General features: G+C 58.0%; 1 protein-coding gene across 2 annotated transcripts in view; it reads right to left on the bottom strand.

The window, feature by feature from the left end:
- Nucleotides 1-21,100, bottom strand: part of CCDC85C (coiled-coil domain containing 85C) — a 94,678-nt gene that overhangs the window by 12,258 nt on the left and 61,320 nt on the right. Inside the window, exons 2-3 of one of the 2 annotated variants that reach the window (XM_033191370.1) lie at nucleotides 12,180-12,253; nucleotides 3,741-3,779 (exon numbers count right to left, since the gene is read on the bottom strand). In XM_033191370.1, the coding sequence (XP_033047261.1) occupies nucleotides 3,741-3,779; nucleotides 12,180-12,253 (113 nt within the window). The remainder of the gene's footprint in view (nucleotides 1-3,740; nucleotides 3,780-12,179; nucleotides 12,254-21,100) is intronic. The other variant, XM_033191371.1, reaches the window with a different exon arrangement.

Genomic DNA, 21,100 nt, shown 5'->3' with positions numbered 1-21,100 from the left:
CCCATCCTCTCTGGCCCTCGACCAAATGGGTCCCCACGTGCTGTTACTGAAAATGCAGTTTGTGCTGCTGTCCCCTCCCCTCCCCCAGATAATTTCCCTAGGAGGAGGTGTGTGCATGAGCTTGAGGGAGGTTTTTAATTCGCTGCACGCAATTCCCACCCTTGCCTTCGGTGAGCCTCTATAAACATTTGCATGTCCATAGAACTTTATTAGCAAGCCACAAAGCCAGGCAGGAAAAACACAATCTCTCATTAAGGGGCAATGTGACTAATGACGCATCAAATGAGTAACCATTATTGCACTTAAATCCAAATTAAAAATCCTGCTATGAGACAGGCCATCCCTTTGCAGAATGAGATTCCCTAGGATTTCACCGAGGAGGGGAAACAGGAGCTGAAATCACCTGCTGGGCTTGGTCTGCACACAGAGAAGAGCTCGCAGCTAAGGAAGGTGCTGGCCCTTCCTGGAGGGTGGGGGGGGGTCCACTACGCTCCCCAGAAACACCCGCCTGCCCAGTCTCCCTTGGGTGGCTCCCTCAGGACCCGGGGAGAAGGGATCTTACACACAGAGCTGCCAGCTCAGAGCCGAAACAAGATTTCCCGAGTCCTTAACATGGTGGCCCCTTCCACTCTGGCCAGGCCCAGTGCCCATCACCCACTTCTAGGGCTTCCAGAGGGCAGCACGAGGGTCCTGGACTAGGAAGGAAGAGACCCAGGTGGTTGCAGGGCCCCTTTCCCACTGAGGACTGCAGTTCAGGACACCCCCAGCCTATATCCCGGGCCTTCACTGCAACCCTGCCCGACTTGGGGCCCAGTGGGGACTCGCCGGGTGAACTCCAGTTGTTCCCCGGCCCTCTCTGGGCCTTGGCAATGCAGCCCAGCCTCCTCCCTGGCAGCGGGCTGTGGGGGAACTCCAACCTTCACCTTCCTGACTTCCCGGGAATTCCTGCCTGCAAAGCTGCAGGGGGCCTATGTGGGGCCACCCTAGGGTCACCCCTAGGGAGCACTGTCAGACCTGGAGCCCACCCACTCCAGCCTGCCCACCTGAGGCTGCCTGTTTGGGAAGGATGGGTGGGGTGGCTGTGGGTAGGAAGCCCCTTTCTGGGCTGTGCTCAGGGGAGCTGCTCTCACCCTGCTTCCTGCTCCCAAAGAGCTTTTGGGCCCTCAAATGTGCCTTCTGCTGCATTGCTTATGTGTCTATGAGGCACAAACAGAGCACCTCCGGTGTGCCAGGCACAGTTCTGTGCCCCATCAGGAAGGCAACAACTAAAGGGGAGTGAGGGCTGGGGGTGGGGGTAGAGGCAGGCGCTGAAGAGGGGGTGCCCTCTGTCCCGACCTGGCCAGCCTGCCCTAGTGACCACTTGGACCACCAGACTCAGGGCCCCAGGTGGATTCATACAGAATGCCCTGGGAAGGAGTCCCCTTAGAGGGGCCACCTGGTGCGACTCTGGACCTGTGTCTTAGTGCTCGGTGCAGGGATGGGTGGGCGCCTGCAAGGCTCCTCCTTCCTCAGCACCCTCCAGGATGCCCGACAGGTGAGCATGGGCCCTTGGCACCATGTGGCACAGCACAGCTCAGCTCGGCTGGACAGCCAGGTGCAGCCAGGGTCCAGGACCACAGTGGACAGCAACGCAGCCACGCCCCCCTCCCAAATTTAGGTCATGCCAATGACTGTGTCTGACTTAGGAGACACTGTGGGGCTCAGGGAGAGGACCCCAACACAGGCCTCCCCGGCCCTGACTCTCCTGGGTCCGGTGCCCTCCTGCTTCTGGCCTGTGGGGGCTCCAGGCGATCTGTCACAAAAGGCCAGTTTTACCCAGCTGAAGAGCTTGAAGGTGCCATCTGCAGGGAGGGGCCTATGTCCACCCTCAGAGTAATGGGAACCTGGGCAGGAAAACGCCACAGGAGCCCAGGCCCCGTGCAGCTCCTGCAGGCGCTAACAACGCCTCTGCCCTGAGCTTGTGCTGAGATGGTCTCCAGATCCCCGTGGTCACTGTGCAGTCCCCAGGCTGGGACGGAGTCCAGGTTGGAGGACAGGAAGCTGGAGAGAGCTCCTTCCAGTTCACATTTCCCGCCAATCCCACTCTCACAGACGAGCCACCATCCCAGGGGCTACGGAGGAGAGAGGTGAGACCCGGGGGCAAGGCCCGAGCCCAGTGACCACCCCATCCCCAAGACCTGGTGACTCCCTCCAGGAAGAGGAAGCACTGTGGGAGCTCCCAGGGTTGGTCAGTGATGCGTAATCCATGGTCTGGGTGCTGAATAATAAACCCAGGGCCTGAGCGGCCCGTCAGGCTGACACCTCCACCCAGGAAGTGCTGGAAGACGGTGCACCCTCAGCTGGCTGGGCTGGGGGACCCACCTGGAAGCAGAGACTCGAATGCATGACTTGGGGAGACCATTCCCCCACCAGGGGCCCCAGCAGCTCCAGGGGCAGCTGGGGCCACAGACTACCCTGGACTCCACTGTCCTGCTCCAGACTAAAGCCCACCGAGATTCAGCTGTCATCCATCTCGGAGGATCCTCAGAGGGAGAACACAGAGAAAGCGGGAAGGATGCAGAAAAGGGCAGGGGACAGGGCTATGCAGCACAGCGCAGTAGCCTCTGCAGAAGACAGGCCGCAACCTGACCCCACGGGAACCACATCAGAGTTGTTCCCACGAGGGCAAGCAGCTTTGTGTCCACAAGTCAGTCAGTCATGCCTGTGGGCTGCTCTGGAAGGGGGTGCAAACTTGGCACTGTGTAATGACATTGTTAGTTTACCTTTTGTCTGCGTGGCTGGACAGGTGTGTTTCACCTCCCAGGTCAAGCCCAGGGCTGGCACACAGTTGGTCACTGGTTCTCAAATGGGGGTGACTCTGCCCCTAGAGGACAACTCACAGTGTCTACAGACACTTTGAAGTGCCGGCTTGGGCATGGGGCGGAAGACCCCGGAGGGTAATGCAGGGCAGGTATTCTGGGGCGGGCAGTCTCAGGACGGGGGGAAGGGGGCAGAGATGAGACCATGTGGAGGCCTGAGTGCCGGCAGGAGAGTGGCCAGTGCCTAAAGGGCCTGGCTCCACGGGTCTCAAGGCTGGGCACAGGTGGGAGCTCAGTTCACCCAGCAGCTCCCCAGTCCCAGGCCCTGTCCAGCAGGGATCTGGCTGCAGCCCAGGGCGCCTGGCATGGTGACTCATGCTGGCCCTCAGAACTGTGCAACCCACGCAGAGCCCTCAGCCCAGTACCCACCCAGCTCAGCAGCCCTGAAGACTTCCCTCAAGGACCTAGGCACCAGGAGCCACAGCTGGGTGGGCATGTGGGCCCTGGCCTCATCTCCAGTAACTCACGTAGACTTGCAAGCCTCTCCTCCCTCCATGCACTGCAAGTGTCTCGCTTCAAAGTGGGGATTAGCACCAGACCTGCCGCCCTCCAGAGGTGGGAGGATCCCAGGCACCTGGGCAAGGTGCATGACAAGGGGCTCGCACCATGGAGAGCCCTCAGGAGGCAGTCACTGCATGACTCTCTTGCTATTATTTTGCAAAGCTGGAAGTTCTGCCAGTAATGCCAGCTCGAAGAGAGGGCAGATCCCAAGAAGACTCCAAAGGTAGGGCCAGCGCAGCCTGGGAAGGAAGTGCTCCCAGGAAAGAACGGGAAGGTGCTGGGGACTGGGGGACAGAGCACACAGCAGTGCACAGCACTCAAAGCAGCCTCCCAACCCCCACAAACACCACTGCAAACACGCCTCCCACCAGGCAGCTCTACCTGAAGCCAGCTTCTCGGGCGGCCATAGGGGCGGGGCAGCTAGAAGGAAGGAGAACAGTGTCACCCAGTAAATGCCAACCATGCCCATCACTCTGCCCAGTGCCTTCCCTGGACACCTATCAGCCCAAAGCCACCAGGACCTCAGCTGAGCCGTAGTGGTTTTCTCACACCGAAGGCCAGGGCTGGGGCTCGCCAAGGCAACTCCAGGAGCTCCATGTCTTCAGAAACTCCAGATTCACAAGGACTCACTGAGTACCTGCCATGTGCCCGGCACTGGGTCCCTAGGAGCGCCCACCACCCCCCAGAGCCCACCCCAAAACTCACACCAGGGTGAAGCCACCCCAAGTGCCCTGCTACGCTCCCAGGGAAAAGCAACCGTTTGAGAGGCTCTGGGACGGGGTGCCCCAGCCTAGGGGCACCTCAAGATCCCAGCAGCTCAGAGAGGCCAGGTGGGGGTGCATGCCCTATCTGGCCCCTGTTCTAGCCTCAAGGCGAAGATGGCCTGCAAGGTCGCCCACAGGAGCTACACAGTCACACCAACTGGATTTACTTTCTTTTTCTGCTTTCATTTTGAGAGAACTCATTTGTAGGGGAAACAACACCCACTGGGGCGTGTTAGGGGGCCAGGGGGAGGGAAAGCACAGGAAGAACAGCTAATGCATGCTGGGCTGAATACCCAGGCCATGGGTTGATCTGTGCAGCAAACCACCATGGCACACGTTTACTTATGTAACAAACCTGCCTGTCCCGCACATGTACGCCAGAACTTACAATAAAAGTTGATAGGAAAAAAAGGAAAAAAAACAAAGGGGCTGCCACTTCAGCTGGGGGTCCAGAGACATCTTCCCCATCTGCACTCCGATCAGGCGGTAGAGATGAAGGGTGCGGCCATGTGTGGCTGATGTCACTTACCCGTGGCTGGCACTGCTCTTCCCCTGGTCCCCATGTCATTTCACACCCGAAATTCCGTTTTTCAGACTCAGGTGTATGCACCATTCAGGGCCATTTGGCCTGTGACTGATGAGGTAACACGCAGACCAGGTCTTGTCCACCACGATGACCATCCCTCCCTTCCCAGGTCCCTCTGCAGGCCCATTACTGGTTCTAGTGAGGTAAGTGAGGGCCAGGCCTATGGGAGGCTTTGAGGTGTGTCGTTTTTTTGTTTGTTTCTTTGTTTGTTTGAGATGGAGTCTCACTCTGTCACCCAGGCCGGAGTGCAGTGCTGCAATCTCGGCTCACTGCAACCTCTGCCACTAGGTTTCAAGTAATTCTCCTGCCTCAGCCTCCCAAATAGCTGGGATTACAGGCGCCGGCCACTACACCGGCTAATTTTTGTATTTTTTTAGTAGAGACGAGGTTTCACCATGTTTGCCAGGCTAGTCTCAAACTCCTGATCTCAGGTGATCTGCCTGCCTTGGCCTCCCAAAGCGCTGGGATTACAGGCGTGAGCCACTGCACCCAGCTGAGGGGTGCGGATTTGCAAAACCGAAATTCTACCTTGGCTGAGTAAGCCAGAGCAGCTCCTCAACTTTCTGGGCCTCTGTTTGTCTGCACATAAACTGGCGTCAGGCGGAGGCTGGCAGAGGCTACGGCTAGCCCACGATGGACAGGAAAGATCACGGTGGTTAACCCGCCACCCTTACCACTGACCACCTGACTCCCAGTCCTTTCCACAATTTGCCTTTTCATTCTCTGAACAATGTATGTGTCAGACACCATTAGCGTCCCCATTGTGCAGAGGGGGAAACTGAGGTGCAGAGAGGTTAAGTGACCTGTCCAGTGCCACTCTGCTGGCAGGTGGCACCAGTGAGACTTGAACCAGGCCCTCTGGCACTGGCATCCTGCACTTGGCCTGTCAGCCCTGGTGACTCTCCCCCAGCATCTGGCTCACGGTGGACACTCCTTACACTGCTGGTTCTAGGGCACGGAGGTGGAATTTCCTGTCTCCATTCTGCCCACGTTGCGAGACTGACCATCTGTTCATTGGCTGGAAGGCTGGAAACAGGGGGTTTCCTTTTCTGGGCAATGTACAGGCTGGACTGACTCTGAGGTTCGACTAAGGAAGCGTTTAATGTCCTCCAGAGACCCAGAGACTATACTGCCTATAACGGAGGTGACAGGGGCAAGGCAGCCAACCCAAGACACCAAACACGCAGAGCAGGGAAGGGCTCGGAGCCTGCTACCAAGGCATGGACACGCTGACCAACAGATAAGCCCACGTGGACCACCGCGAGGCCAGCCTCTCCGGCGGAACCCAGGCTCTGGACAGCCCATCCTCCTTGGGCGACAGAACTGAAGCGCTGGCCGTGGGTTGAGACAGTAGCAGATTGATCCCCTCGCCCCCCGCCTGGATGGGCTCAGAACTCAAAGGACAAAGAGCAACGGGTCCCTCAGGGACCCTCAGGCCCAAGGGGCAGCAGAGGGCACATGGTCAGCCAGACCTCGAAAGATCCCAGGCCCTTGGGACCACCTGGGGTGCTTCCCAGGGGCCACGTCACGCTGCGCTGGGCATGACCATCACCCCTGTCTCCCAGGTGAGGACACTGAGGCTCTGGGAGAGAGAGGATTTCACCTGAAGCCACACAGCAGGTGAGCGCTGGGGCGGGGGCTATTGGAGCTTACAGGGAGAAGAGCCTGTCTACAAGCCGAGGAGAGAGGCCTCAGAAGGAGCCAGCCCTGCTGTTGCCTTCATCTCAGACTCCCAACCTCCAGGACTGTGAGGAAATACATTTCTGTGGTTTAAGTCCCCCAGTCTGTGCAACTCTGTTATGGCAGGCCTACCAGACGAATACAACATCCATGTCAGGAAATCCACCTTCATCCAGACCTCAGTTTCCCCATCTGTGCCTGGTGTGAATTCTGGGTCTCTTTCAGCAGCCCTTTGGTACGTGGCAGGCCAGGGGAGAGGTGGGCACGGGGGCGGGGGGAGAGGGTGGGAGGAGGGGGCGCTGGGGGCCCTTCAGTCACCAGCCCAGACCCCAGCCTCGCTCCCCAAGCTGGCCCTCTGGTCTAGGGAGAGAGAATATTAGGAGAGCTCCTTGCTCTTTTGTAAAGCTGGCTTTTTTTGGCGCACAACGGAGGCTTCATTTATCAGCCCAGCAGGGGAGTTAAGAAGAGGCCCCAGTGTCAATTACAGCCGCCCCCAGCCCAGCCGGGCTGGGCACAGAGAAGCCACAGGAAAAATAATAACGCGCACGGAGTCTTGAGATGAATCATCATGGAGGAAGCAGCTGTGTTGATGAAATTTTAAAGCCAACATGAGAAAGAAAATACGAACAGCAATACAGTCATTGAGTCTGTGAACATGCTGGCACATTTTTAATTAAAGCTATTTTGGAGTTAAATAGAGGCCACGGGTGGGGGGAGGTGGGACCACGGGGAATGGGAATCCGGGGAGGCTCCCTACCCTCCCACGGAAACCCCAAAGCCACATCACCTTATGATATTCCAGAGAAGAGCATTCCTCTGCCCTGCTTTTCACCAACAGGAAGAGTCCCTGCTTTGCGCAGAGGTGGGGGTTTCTGTACAACTTGATTTCCCTGACAAGATTTAAATGCCAGAATCACAGAATCTCATGAGCCAGAGTCCGTGAGGCTTAGGACAGCATCTCATTCAAGGCTGCGATCTTTCTTCAAGATTCCCAGCCGGGCGCGGTGGCTCACGCCTGTAATCCCAGCACTTTAGGAGGTCGAGGCGGGCGAATCACAAGGTCAGGAGATCGAGACCATCCTGGCTAACATGGTGAAACCCCATCTCTACTAAAAATACAAAAAATTAGCCGGGCATGATGGTGGGCACCTGTTGTCCCAGCTACCGGGAGGCTGAGCCAGGAGAACAGCGTGAACCCGGCAGGTGGAGCTTGCGGTGAGCCGAGACTGTGCCACTACACTCCAGCCTGGGCGATGGAGCGAGACTCCGTCTCAAAAAAAAAGATTTCCAAACATGGTCACCCAGTCATCTCTTGATTATCTCCAAAGATGGTAACCTCACTACCTGCTGAAGCCCTCTCTTGGTTAAGTGGGCCTTCCTTATTCTGAGCAAGAAGAGCCTCCCCTCTTGGCCATGGAGACTGGACAGGGATCAGCCACAGGATCCCCAAGGCACATCCACCCAGTTCAACCATGCTGAGCACTGGAGACACAGATGTGGCCACTCAGGCCCTGCAGCCCTGTCCTGGGGAAGATGACAGTCCCACAGGGGTGAGGGCCAGGATCCACAAGGATAGGTCATGACACCCTATCAGCAAAGGTGGACAGCCCAGAGACTGAGAGAGCTCAGGGCAAGCACCAGGCCTCCTATGGGTAGTCAGGGAGGGCTGCAGACAGGAGGCCAGGAGAACAGAGACTAAGTAAACCCTATCTTCCTGGTGCCTCCCTGAGAACGGGGCCACCACTGTCCTCACGGGCAGGGCCCTGCCACAAGCTCTCTTCACCTCCCCTATCCTCCAGGGGCCTCTCTGTGCATGTGGGTCCTGCAGGCTGGACAAGGTGGTGGTCAAGCAGGAACAAGGGTGAGACTGGCCTGCCAGCTCCCTGAGGGCAGGCCTCTGCCTGGCCAGCCCTGCATCCCCAGGGCCACGCAGGTGGTCAGTTACACACGAAGTGAATGAGTGCCCACTTCTCAGTCGAGCAGAGGCCTGGGAGAGAAAGTGGCCTAAGGATCCCCATACAGCTGGTGCCATGGAAGCTGCCCCAGGAATCCAAAGGCGGGCTTGGGACCCACTGCTGCCGAGAGCCAGGGCCCCTCCCTCACTCTGCCTCTCTGTCTCTCTCTCCTGCATGGCTCAGAACAGCAGTGCCCTCCTCCATGGCCAGCAGGAACCCTGCCCATGATCCCAGCTCCTCTAGTTCTTCCTTTTTTCTTTTCTTTTTTTTTTTTTTCTTTTTTTTTGAGACGGAGTCTCGCTCTGCCGCCCAGGCTGGAGTGCAGTCGCCGGATCTCAGCTCACTGCAAGCTCTGCCTCCCAGGTTTACGCCATTCTCCTGCCTCAGCCTCCCGAGTAGTTGGGACTACAGGCGCCCACCACCGCGCCCGGCTAGTTTTTTGTATTTTTTAGTAGAGACGGGGTTTCACCATGTTAGCCAGGATGGTCTCAATCTCCCGACCTCGTGATCCGCCCGTCTCGGCCTCCCAAAGTGCTGGGATTACAGGCTTGAGCCACCGCACCCGGCCCTTTTTTCTTTTTTGAGGTGGAGTCTCACTGTTTCCCAGGCTGGAGTGCAATGGCGCAATCTCGGCTCACTGCAACCTCCGCCTCCCCAGTTCAAGCGATTCTCCTGCCTCAGTCTCCCAAGTAACTGGGATTACAGGCATGTGACACCATACAAGGCTAATTTTTGTATTTTTAGTAGAGACGGGGTTTCACTGTGTTGTCCAGGCTGGTCTCAAATTTCTGACCTCAAGCGATCTGCCCACCTCAACCTCCCAAAGTGCTGGCTTTACAGGTGTGAGCCACCACACCCAGCCGTGGCTCCTCTGGTTCTGCTAATGCAATGGCCTCTGGGGATGCCACCAGCTCCTGGAGCCTTAGTTATGAGGTTCAGGGGCCTCCACTGCAGCACGGGGACAGGGTGAGGAGACCATGCAAGCACCAGGGGCCAAGGCCCCAGCAGCATACATCTGCCCTCTTTCACGGTGCTGGGTATGGCCCTGACACCACTTGCTGGGAGCCCCGGGGCAAGACCTTTGCCTGCTGCAGAGTCCATGCTGAGAAAGCACCTAGGGATGGGCCCTGGGTGCCCTCCTGCCACACCACACAGAGACACAAGCTCCTTCAGCCACCACGCCAGCAGCATGGCTTGACTGGGCATCATTTGGGAAGAAAGCAAATTTCTGCTAAGGAAACGAAACATTTTGAACCCTTTTTGCACTGATGATGTCTGAGTTCCGCACCCTGGTTGTATGTAACAAGAAGCAGGCAACAGCGGGTTTCTGCCCCTAAATTCCAGTCCAACTGCCTGCAGCCAGCAAGCCTGCGTCCAGGCAAGGGCCAGCAGCTCCCCAGTCATCAGGATCTGATGTTGGTGCCCTACAGGCCTGGCCCACGGATGAGGATGTGAACAGAGCCCTGCTGCTACCCCCAGGGAGCAGGTGGCAGCAGGCCTGGGGAGGGAGAGAGCCCTGGGCAGAGCCAGCCACTCCATCCTTGGGACTCAAGGCTGAAGCTCCCATCCACCTCCACCTGTGCATCCACCTCCACCTGTGCACAGGTGGGTGCAGGGCAGGCGGACACAACTTACGGTGGAGGGCCCCCGTGAGACCAGGAGCACCCCAGGAAGGAAGGCAGGAAGAAGGGCTGCTCCTCCACAGCCCACTTGGGTGCAGGTTTTCTGCAAGTGCATGGTCAGGAACTGGGGTGTATTTTTCCAGTGGGACACCGTGGCCTGCAGGGGCCAAGGGGTCAGGCACACTCCTGTCCTTGTGGAAACAGGACCATGAGCTGCTCTCTGGTTGGAGTGCGGAACACACTTCTCATAGAAATAACACTGCAGGGCCGGGCACAGTGGTTCACGCCTGTAATCCCAGCACTTTGGAAGGCTGAGGCGGGAGGATCACCTGAGGTCGGGAGTTCGACACCAGCCTGACCAACATGGTGAAACCCCTGTCTCTACTAAAAATACAAAATTAGCTGGGCATGGTGGCGCATGCCTGTAACCCCAGCTACTTGGGAGGCTGAGGCAGGAGAATCACTTGAACCTGGAACACAGAGGTTGCGGTGAACTGAGATCACACCATTGTACTCCAGCCTGAGCAACAAAAGCGAAATTCTGTCTCAAAAAAACAAAAAAACAAACAAAAAGAACACTGCAAAGAGCATCCCAAATTCAGAGCTGGAGCTTCCAACCCACTTCTCCACAGGAACAATGAGACAAAGAAACTCCAGATCAGGGCAGACGCATCAGGTCACTGACCCGGGGACCCGAGCTTCAGCCACCAGAGCATGGTCCTGGCCCTCACTCTGCAGAGCAGCAGCCCCCTGCCACCGCCCAGAGGCAGGACTCCCTCTCCTACACACTGCATGGGGACTTTCTCCAAAGCAAAGGTCCCTGAGCCACGACCTTCTCCTGCTGTCACTTCTGCCTGCAGCTCCCAAACACCCTCCTTAGCAACCACAATGGCCCCACCAGGCCTGCAATGGAAGGCTTGCGTCTAGGGAGCCCTGCTCCACAGACAGGTGAGACCCCAGCCCCTCCTGCCCTCACCAGCCCTGGGAAGCCAGCATGGCCTGTGGCCAAAGCCCTTCGCCACAGGGCACCTGACAGCAAGGCATGAAATTACAAAAGCCAGCCTTGCCATTCAGAGCTTGGCTATGCACTTGCACATGTATGTTGGGGGGAGGGGGCGGGTGGGAGTGGGGTGGAGGAGAGTTCGCAAGAGGCCAAATGGGGAACATGTACTCTGCTAGTCCCACCAAGCCCTGGGAACCTACCCCACGGCCCATGCAGGGGTGAGACGAGGGGATGACCTCAGTGGGAGCTGTGCTCCCTGCAGGGCCCGTGAGCCTCCCAGCAGCTACCCAGTGGGCAGAGAGGGTGCCATGGAATTCCTGAGCTGGGCACTGGGCACCAAGCCTGGCTGGTCACCTAGCAACGGGGCCAGGCAGCTGAGCCATCCCTGTGGTTGGTTCCCAGAGAAACGCTTTGGGTATCCCAGGCTGACCGCTCACGGCCCAGTGGGAAGAGCAGGAAGAGGGAGACTGGGATGAAGCCAGGGATGCGCACGAGGGCTTGGAGGCTGGGGGAGTGAGCAGCTTGAGGGGCCGCCAAGCCAGCTCGCCCCCAACACCCAATCGAGACTGCCCACAGCCTCCTCTTGGCAGCCCCCATGCCTGCCCCACCTGCAGCAGGGAAAACCCTTGTCCTGGCAGTCACACGTCCCCTCCAAGCTCCAGCCACACTCAAGACGCACAGCCCCTTATCCAACCCCACCTACCCCCTGCAGCTGACCCCTCCCACACTGTGCCCCTGCTGCCCAGCTCTGCACAGGGTAGCAGCCTCATCTGTCTGTGGGTGAGGCCGGGCCCAGGAGGGAGGAGGGGACCCCAGCTCAGGGAGGAAGTGGCCAGTAAGTCCAGCATGGCAGAGGCAGGGAGGCTTCTATGTAAGTCTGCCCCATCTCCTGCCTGGATCTGCCCGTCTGCCAGAGGAGTGAAGCAGCCCATGTCTTCACCAGCTGGCTGTTGTCCACCCTCTCAGGCCCTGGGCCAGCCCCGAGGAGCTCGCATACCGGGCAGTCAGCATGGAGGGATGGGTGGAGGGAAGCCCACAGGTGTGGGAGCCAGGGTTAGGTCCCTGGCCCCACTTTCCAGGAGGTGACGGGTGGCAGTGGGAGCAGGTCGGGGGAGGGCATGGGTCCCAAGGGGAAGGGTGCCCTGGGTGAGCTGGAGGGGTGGGCGCTGGGTCGCGGTCCTCAAGGCAGCGCCACCCACAGCCGGCCTACCTGTGCAAGGAGCTTGTCACCCTCCAGCAGCCTCACTTTGCTCTCCAGTTGCCTGATGTAGGTGGATGAGGGATCTGGAAGGACACAAGAGGAAGGGGGACATTAGCCTCCAGCAGACTCCGTCTCCAGTGCAACCACAATGGCCCCATGAGGCCTGCAATGGAAGGCTTGTGTCTAGGGAGCCCTGCTCCACAGACAGGTGAGACCCCAGCCCCTCCTGCCCTCACCAGCCCTGGGAAGCCAGCATGGCCTGTGGCCAAAGCCCTTCGCCACAGGGCACCTGACAGCAAGGCATGAAATTACAAAAGTCAACTGGCCCCAGGCCTGGCATGGAAGGTTTGGGTCTGAGGAGTCCCACCCTACAGCCAGGTGAGACCCCAGCATCCCCTGCCCTCATCCGCTCTCCGGAAACAGATAGAGCACCTGGCACCAAGGCATGACACACAGAGGCCAGCCTTGCAGGACCACCCGCCACCCTCGCTGTAGGCCTCTGAGCTGTTGTCAGGACCTTCAGGACCTGTGGAAAGGTGAGGGGCGGGTGGCCTCGCCAGCCTGCGCTGGAGCAATTCCTTCAGCTTCCAAGATGCTGCAGGCTCAAATGGAGCTCTCATAAACACAGCCAGGTCACAGCCCACCCCAGGGCCGCGGTCCGGGGAGCCCCCCTCACACAGTGGGGAAACAGTCTCCTGAACTTGCCAAGTCAGCATCTGGGATCCTTCATCTGATCACCCAGGAACTTCTCACAGGAGACGCGTGCCTGCAGCATATGCTGCAGGTGAGCAGCCACCTTCCCCATACGACAGTCAGGAACCCTGTGGAACCCCCCGGTCACGTGTCCCCAGTTTCTGACCTCAGGCCAAGGGAGCCCAATCTGTGCAGACCTCTGGTGCAGGGTGAAATTCACCCACCCTCACCACTGACCGTGCTTTCCAGTCACATCAGGAAAACACAAAAATATCCCATCCCCACCCCCACACCCAACCATCCCACACCCCTGGTCCTGCCTCCCCCCAGGCTGGGAGTCAGCTCAGCCCCCAGGATGCCCAGAGCAAACCCTCAGGGCAGAGGGCTGGGGGAAGGGAGGAGAGGCAGGAACAGGACAGACACAGAACATCGGCCGGGGGACCACCCAGCAACAGCAGGTTTGGAAGGAGGCAAGGGAGCGGCAAGGCTGTCCCAAGCACCCCTGTGGGCCATGAAGTCACCTGGTAAGGGATGGGCTATTAACACCTCTCCCCAGAGATCACCTGGCCCAGATAGATGCCAGCCCAGACGCCATCCACCCCGATGGCTGTCCACCCACCGGCCCACCCGACAGCAGGACGCAGGGTCTTCCCAGGTTCGTGCCGCTGAACCTCGATTGCAGAAGCAGAGACATCAGCCCCTTTGACCACACACAGCCAGCTGTCTAGTCCCCATCACCACCTCAGGGCTGGGGATGGAATCCACAGGCTGTTAACATGCCTGGGGGTGCCAGGGCTTGGGTGCTGCTGGGGACAAGCCAGGACCACCATGCCAACCACAGGACCAATGAAGCATCTGTCCACCCCCAGCACGCCAATAACAGGACGCCTGGGAGCCCCCTACTCAGCCCTGGACCAAGCCCAGGGCCCAGCAGAGCCACTGGCCCAGCCACAGGCAGGAGCGGGTACTGGAGCCCCGCCCGGACACACTCACTGCTGGGGAAGAGTGCAAAACAGCCTCCCCTCCTCCTGCAGCCCAGTCACCTCCCAGGAATGTGGGGCCTTGTAGAGAGGAGAGAAGGGCGGCTCCCCATCCAGGCCCAGCCTCCCCGCCCTGCCAGGCAGGCCACCCCTGCCCTCAGGATGACCTCAGGGCCTCACACCTCACCAGCCCTGATCCCTCCTTCCCTGGCCTCAGTTTACTCATCACTCTGTCAACCCTGACAAGCAGTTCTCATGCCCACCCCAAGCAAAGAGGTGTGATGGCAAGAGGCCTCAGCATTCAGGCTGTGCTGGGTCCCTCTGAGCACGGAAAGATGGGGTGCAGCCTAGGCTCCCCAAACATTCATGTCCTATACCCCACTAACAGGAGGGCTCCCTGGAACACAGTCCCGGGAAGCAGTGACCAAGTAAACTGCAGAGACCCTTCCAGCTCCCTCACTCTGACAGAGCTAGGACAAGAACACTCCAAAGACTACAGACCCACGTGTGGTCTCCTTCTGGGTGCAGTCGGGTGGGGGGAGCCCGCTGTCCCATGTGGGACACGTGGTGCCCCCTGCATCTGGTGCCTTGCAAAGGACAAGCAGCCACCATCCTCATTTTCCAGGTGCAGAGGCCACGAGGAACAAAGTGTTCCCACCACCAGCAGGTGAGCCTTCCAGCCCCTCTCCCCACCACCCAGGCCCACCCCACAGGTCAGTCTTTGGGACCCAGTGTTTCCGGCCGCGTTAGGCAGAGCTGACAGCCTCAGCCTTGGAAAGAAGCTGGCAGAGACTCAGAAAGAAGACGCCATTCCCAGTCACACCGCTCTCCCGAAGGCTCTCTGCAGTGCAATCCTCGGCACAGCCACAGGGCCCCAGCACCACAGCACCCCCATGGGACAGTGCTCCCGGGGGCAGCCCTGAGCCAGAGGGAGGACCCAGCCACTGTGTGTGACCAAGAGCCCAAGACGGGCACTAACTTGTCCTCTGTCCTTCACTGCCACAGAACCATTCAGGAGGTGGGTGCACTTTCAGCCGCCCGCCTCCTGCTGCTGGTTCCCACCGGGTGAGCAAGGAGCTAGCTCCCAGCACTTCCCTCTGGGTAAGCCCACAATCGGAGGAGGGGTGGGCTGAAATCCGAGTCCGCAGCTGCCCCATCAGCCTCAGCACCCTCGCTGGGTGCCCCTGCTCCAGTCTGAGCAGTCCGCCCCCTCAGATACAACTGGGGTTTCACACCCACCTCCCAGGAAGGGTTAAAGACAGTGATCAGGCTGGCAGGCGGCATCAGGAAAAGGGACGCAGACAGGCCATCCCACAGGTCACCAGCAACGACCCGCCTGCCCATAGCCAGCACCTCATCTCAGGGCCCACAGGCCACCATCCCCCACACTGGGCCACCTGTAGGCACAGACAGGTGGCCACACACCCATGACCCCAGACCAAGGGGCTGCCCCTGACAAACCCATCTGTTCAGGTTTCCCTCAAACCCCAGGCAGCTATGCAGAACAATATACACTGCAGACCGCCGGGCTTTGTTGGGTTTTTATTTTAAATTTCAAAATAACAATGTAACAGTCTTAAAACATATTTTAGACCATCCAGTAATTCCAATGGAATCTATCCTAAAGAAAGAATTAATTCCAGGCTGGGTGTGGTGGCTCATGCCTGTAATCCCAGCACTTTGGGAGGCTGAGGCAGGTGGATCACCTAAGGTCAGGAGTTCAAGACGAGCTTGACCAACATAGTGAAACCCCCATCTCTAATAAAAATATAAAATTAGCTGGGCGTGACAGCAGGCGCCTGTAATCCCAGCTACTCAGGAGGCTGAGGCAGGAGAATCACTTGAACCCAGGAGGCGGAGGTTGCAGTGAGCTGAGATCACATAACTGCACTCCAGCCTGGGTGACAGAGCGAGACTCCATCTCAAAAAAAAAAATTAATTCTAATTATGAAGAAAGCAGACTGTTAGAGTGGCCAAAACTGGAAATAATTATTTGTCCAACAACAGCTGAGGGTTCTACCCTGTCATCATTACAATGATGTTTAGAAAGAGTTTCTCTCCTAAACAATATGGAAAAACACTTAAAATGCCAGTGGAAAGAACTGGACACAAAATGACATGCACAACGGCTGCGACGTTTAAAAATATCCACACATTGACGTGAGTTCAGGAAGGAAGTCCGCAGAAATCCTGACTGTGCGGCTGCTGCTCAGTTGAGGGAACCAGTGGGTTTTTATTTATTCACATCGTTTCTTGTTAATTTTCAAATAATCGACTTCTAATCTAGTTCTGAAATCCTTCTTTCAGGAGAAAAGAATGGCCAGGTGCAGTGGCTCATGCCTGTAATCCCAGCACTTTGGGAGGCCGAGGTGGGCAGATCACCTGGGGTCAGGAGTTCAAAACCAGCCTGGCCAACATGGTGAAACCCCGTCTCTACTAAAAATATAAAAATTTTCTGAGAATGGTGGCGGGCACCTGTAATGTCAGCTACTCGGAGGTTGAAGCAGGAGAATTGCTTGAACCCAGGAAGCAGAGGTTGCAGTGAGCCGATTGCGCCACTGCACTCCAGATGGGAGACAGAGCAAGACTCTGTCTTAAAAAAAAAAGGGAGAACAGATTAAACTCTTGCACCTTCACATTACATGCATGGCCACCCACTGAAGCAACTGACATTTTAAACCCAACACCCTGACCCTCTCCCCACACTCAGCTCCCTGGAAGAGCTCTCCAGGCTGCCAGGAGCCAGTGAGCCAGGCATCAGTCACCCTTGGGTCAGGAGTAGGCACTCTTCAGACAGGAAGAACAAGAGTGATCTGGGCACTCCCAGGTGGGGGCTGGAGAGCAGAAGACCCCGGGCAGGGCCGGCTCCTGGGGAGGACTATCCTTCCCGGCAAAACTCGTGATCCCACTGCGTGCCAAGCCCCAGCCTCTTGGAGATGAGCATGTAATTAAATTAATCCCAGGGTTTACAGTAATGAGCGCTGGAGCCACAGGGGAGGGGACATCATTTCCCAGCTTGGCTGCCTGAGGGCAAAATGAGGGAGGTGACCCTGGGCTGGCCTGGCCAAGGGGTCCCCTTGGGTGCTCCCCTAACCCCTCTAGGGGCCATCGGACCAATTCTAGGGGATTCCCTATCCAACTGCCAACCGGGGAGGAGGGTGTCTCTCTACAATGTTCTTGTGTCCAGGAGCCAGACCTGAGCCCTCCTCACCCCGCCCTCTTCCTGGATCCCTTGCTCCCATGAGGAGGAGGCGGGGGGAAGCTGTGCAGCACGGTAGGCAGGAGTCACACACCCTGCAGGTCTGCCAAGCCCTCCCCACTGGCGCTGCGCTGGCTCCATCCCAGGCACTCTGCGCTGGGTCCTGCCACTAGGACCAGGGCTCACCGGCCTTCTGGAAAGCTGTGAGGCAGGGGCTGTGTGGTATTGCCCCTCCTGGCCTGGTTTTCACTCTGGCAAGATGATGTCACCTCCACCTCCCCTCCAGACGTTGCTGTGTCCAGACAGTAAGAACTAGGGGACCAGAAGCCACGTCCCATCACCACCTCTGTGACCTTCCTTCCCTAGCTCAGCATTTGGCACAGTCAGCCCCCAGAAAAATGTCTGCAGCCCTAATAGGAACTCATCCCTGGAGGGACCTGTTCTCAGCTACCTCCCTGGCTCCGCCCCACCAGCTCCCACCAGCTCCCACCAGCAGGAGTAGCTGTGATGAGCTCCTCAGGAGTGCTCAGCCATGCATGTGACACAGCACCCCACACCCCAAGCTGGGGAACCCCAGACAAGGAGCTGCTGAGGCTACAGGGGGCAAAGCATCCGGGGCTCTGGGCACACGCTCCTTGCATCTGACTCTGCGGTGCCTGACGCTCCTGTCTCACGCACGCCTCCCCATGATCTTATATCTCAGGGTGGGTGCAGACTCAGAGAGGAGGAATCAACTTCACGTGGGTTATGTGGGAGGCAACCCCGGGAAGCCCAGGTAGAGGGGTAGAGAAGGGAGGCAGGGAAGGGAAGAAGCCAGTGGAAGGGGTGTCCACCCTGCCAGTGAGCTCTAGGGCTCAGTCACTCCACCTGTCCAATGGCTCACCGGAAGTATTAATGTCCCAGCACTGCCCAAGAGGAGAGCGGAGAGGAAGGGCTCCCAGGCAGAGCTGCAGGTGCCAGCAGGCAATACAGCCGTGGGCTCAGAAGCAGTTAGTGCCTAGGGATCGGGGCTGGGTGTCAATAGTGTCTGCGACCACTCAGGAGAAAATATGGTTTATCCTCTCTCCAGAGAAGGTGGAGGCTGGGAGCAAGGGAGTTGCAGTGACACACAGGGACACATGGTGACACCTGGTGATACACAGAGCCGGACTCTCCAGCTGCTGCACACCCTTCCCAGGTCTGCCTCCCAGCCCCTCCCCCTGCGCAAGGCCCTACAGCATGGCTTCCCAGCCCTGGTCAATTTCTGCAAGGTCTGGGGCCAGGCAGGCTTGTGGCAGGTCATTAGCGGGAGACCTGGCCATTCCAAGCCGCGGGCCTCCATCAGGGCTCATGCCCAGCAACTCCATGAGCCCCACAGCTGGTGGTACCAAGAGCACTGGCTTAAGAGCCTGGAGCGCGGTTCTCCCTGGCCCTGCCCTGCCTGTGTTACTTGGTGCACTTTTGCACCTTGTTTCTGTACTTTGCGGGAGGTATGTGTTGGTTTAATGAGGCCCTTCCGCCCCATAGAGCCACCAGCTGTGGGGAGCTCCAAGCACCAGGGACACAGAGACGCAGATTCCAGAAAAACCCGTCCATAACTGCACTCATCTACCGAACAGCAATCGTGTGCCTTACACATATTAGTCCTCAACATTCCTCATGGTGAGGCAGGTGACCAGGCCTCCAGTGTACAGATGAAGAAACTGAGGGTCAAGGAGGCAAAGTGGCAGCCACAGACCCAGGGAGTGGTGGCCTGGAGGCTCCGGGAAGCAGCCCGCCTCCTCTTCCCAGGCAGTCCTCCCCACCCTCTGGCTCAGCACCACCCACCCTGGGCTGGAGGCAACAGAAGGGCCACACTGGCCACACATCCTGCAGTGCCCTGTCCTAGCCAGCAGGCACTAGCCCTTGGCTGCTGCTTCATCCCGAGGTAGCCACTGCCCGCATGTCAGGCCCAGCAGGTCCTGCAGCTGCATGTTCCTGGCTGCCCTACACCTCCGATGCATGAGCACCTCCAGGTTTCCCCCAGCAAGGCCTGGGGCACTCTGCTTGTATGGGTTCACCAAAGAGCCCTGTGAGCTGAGCCAGCAGCGCCTGGGGATGGCCCCATCTTCTCGAGGGACTCGGGAGACAGCGCAACTCCAGGCCTGCCTACTCCCTGGATCCCAGCATTCCAAAGGGTCACCAAAGGACTGAAATTCTTGTAGAGCAGAGAATCCTCTAATCTGAGACCCAAAAGGAGGGTTATCAATTTCATCACAGTCCAGGCTACCAGTGGGGTGGTGAGTCCCCATCATAGGGGAGAGAAAGCAGCGGCTGAACAGTCTTGGTTCGGGCAGGAGCCTCTGGAACAATGAAGGTTTCCAGTGTGGCACAGGAAGCTGCTTACCTACCCCAGTTCCAGAAGAGCCAACTCTGTTCCCCCAATCTCCGCAGGACCCTGCCAGGCAGAACCCCGTCTTACAAAGGAAAAAAAGGAATGCTCAGAGTAGATGAGTCTGCCCCAGGTCACAAAGCCAGCCACCCACAGGACCAGTAGAGGGTGGAGGCAGGGTCAGTACATTATTGGTCAAAGGCACACCCCTTCCTGTGAGGGACCCTTGGCCTAATGAAGGAGCTGCAAGAATAACCACATCTACTGCAAGGCAAAGAGTGGAGTAAGGAGGCGCAGCCCAGGAGAGAGGGGCAGAGAACAGGGGTGTGCTGACCAGGAGAAATCGGGGCCTCCTTCCTGAAGGAGGTGACACTCGAGCTGAGCACTGAAGAGCAAGCAGGACTCTGACAGACAGATTGTGAGGATGGGGAGACAAAAGGCACGTAAGAGCTGAGGGCACACCCTGAACAAAGGCGGGGAGGTGGAGCCACAACAGGTCCAGGTACACCTGTGCTGTGCCCCTTAGTATCAGTGGCCATGCCAATCCCAGCTGACACCAGCTCCTGGAAGGCAACACAGCTCTCGGAGGGGCAGGCTGAATGTGAAACGGGCGTTATTTATGGATGAAGGCAAGAGGGCAGAGGGGGGCATCGGGTTCCTGTAAGGACAGCTTTTGGTGGTGGCTGCATGGAGCCAGGCAGGCCTCAGTGCCCACAGCCCAAAAATGGGCATGCTGGGTGTTGCAGGCCGAGGCAGCTGGCTGCAAGCTCAGCGATGCCTTCCAGTGCCCTGGGCATGGGAAAGAGTTCTCCCATCCACTTGGGGCATAGAGAAGAGAAGCATCTTTCCCATTTGCACACACACATTTTGCGGAGTGCTCACCATAAGCCAGCACACACTGAGCACAGCCCATCACACCAGGCTGATGAGGGACATCCTGTCACTGCTACCACTGTGTTATTGACAAGGTACCTGAGACTCAGAGATGTCAGGCAAGGCCAAGGTCACCCAGTGGGAACCTTGCAGGGCTGGGGTTTGAACCTGGGTCTGTCTACAGCCAAGGCTCTCTCCATCTAACTCACAGCTTCCACACCAACCCTGGGGTTCTGGCGCACTGACCCTAGGCCTCTCAAGACGTCATCACCATGGTTATCAGGGATGCTCATTCTAAGTTTTGCCTGGCAAGGAGGCACAGCAACTTTTACCTACTCCCCCAGCAAAGAGATCGAGGTTCCAAGGGGCTCCATAACCACCCAGTCACAGAACTCATAAAAACAGGGCTAAATTTGAAGGGTGTATGTGTGTGTGTGTGTGTGTTCCCACAACCAGGGCTCTTCCAGACAACCCACTGAGGCAGGGGATGGGGTTTGGGAAACAGCCTGACTCCCCTCCTCTCCCAGAGCAGAAATTCTCTTCGTGACACAAGGCAACTTTCGGGGCCCAGGCTCCAGGGAGCATCACTCTGAACTCCATTATTCCTGACCCATCTCTCCTCCAGGACCTCGCCTCCAAGGGCACCAGATAAGCACCCAGCCCCAGATGTGAAAAGACTTGATGTTAGTGAGGTTTTCAGTCTGAGCCAAATACCCCACAGCCTCTGAGCCTCGCCAGGTCACACATGGCCTGCAGGCTGGCACCAGCTTCTCCTGAGATCCACCTCCATGCCCGGAGATGTGGGATCATGGGAACCTAAAGTCCCACCCTCGCG

Source organism: Trachypithecus francoisi, unplaced genomic scaffold, assembly GCF_009764315.1.
Source record: "Trachypithecus francoisi isolate TF-2019V2 unplaced genomic scaffold, Tfra_2.0 Lachesis_group3, whole genome shotgun sequence".
Lineage (NCBI taxonomy): Eukaryota > Metazoa > Chordata > Mammalia > Primates > Cercopithecidae > Trachypithecus > Trachypithecus francoisi.
This window is presented reverse-complemented; position numbering and strand designations above follow the sequence as displayed.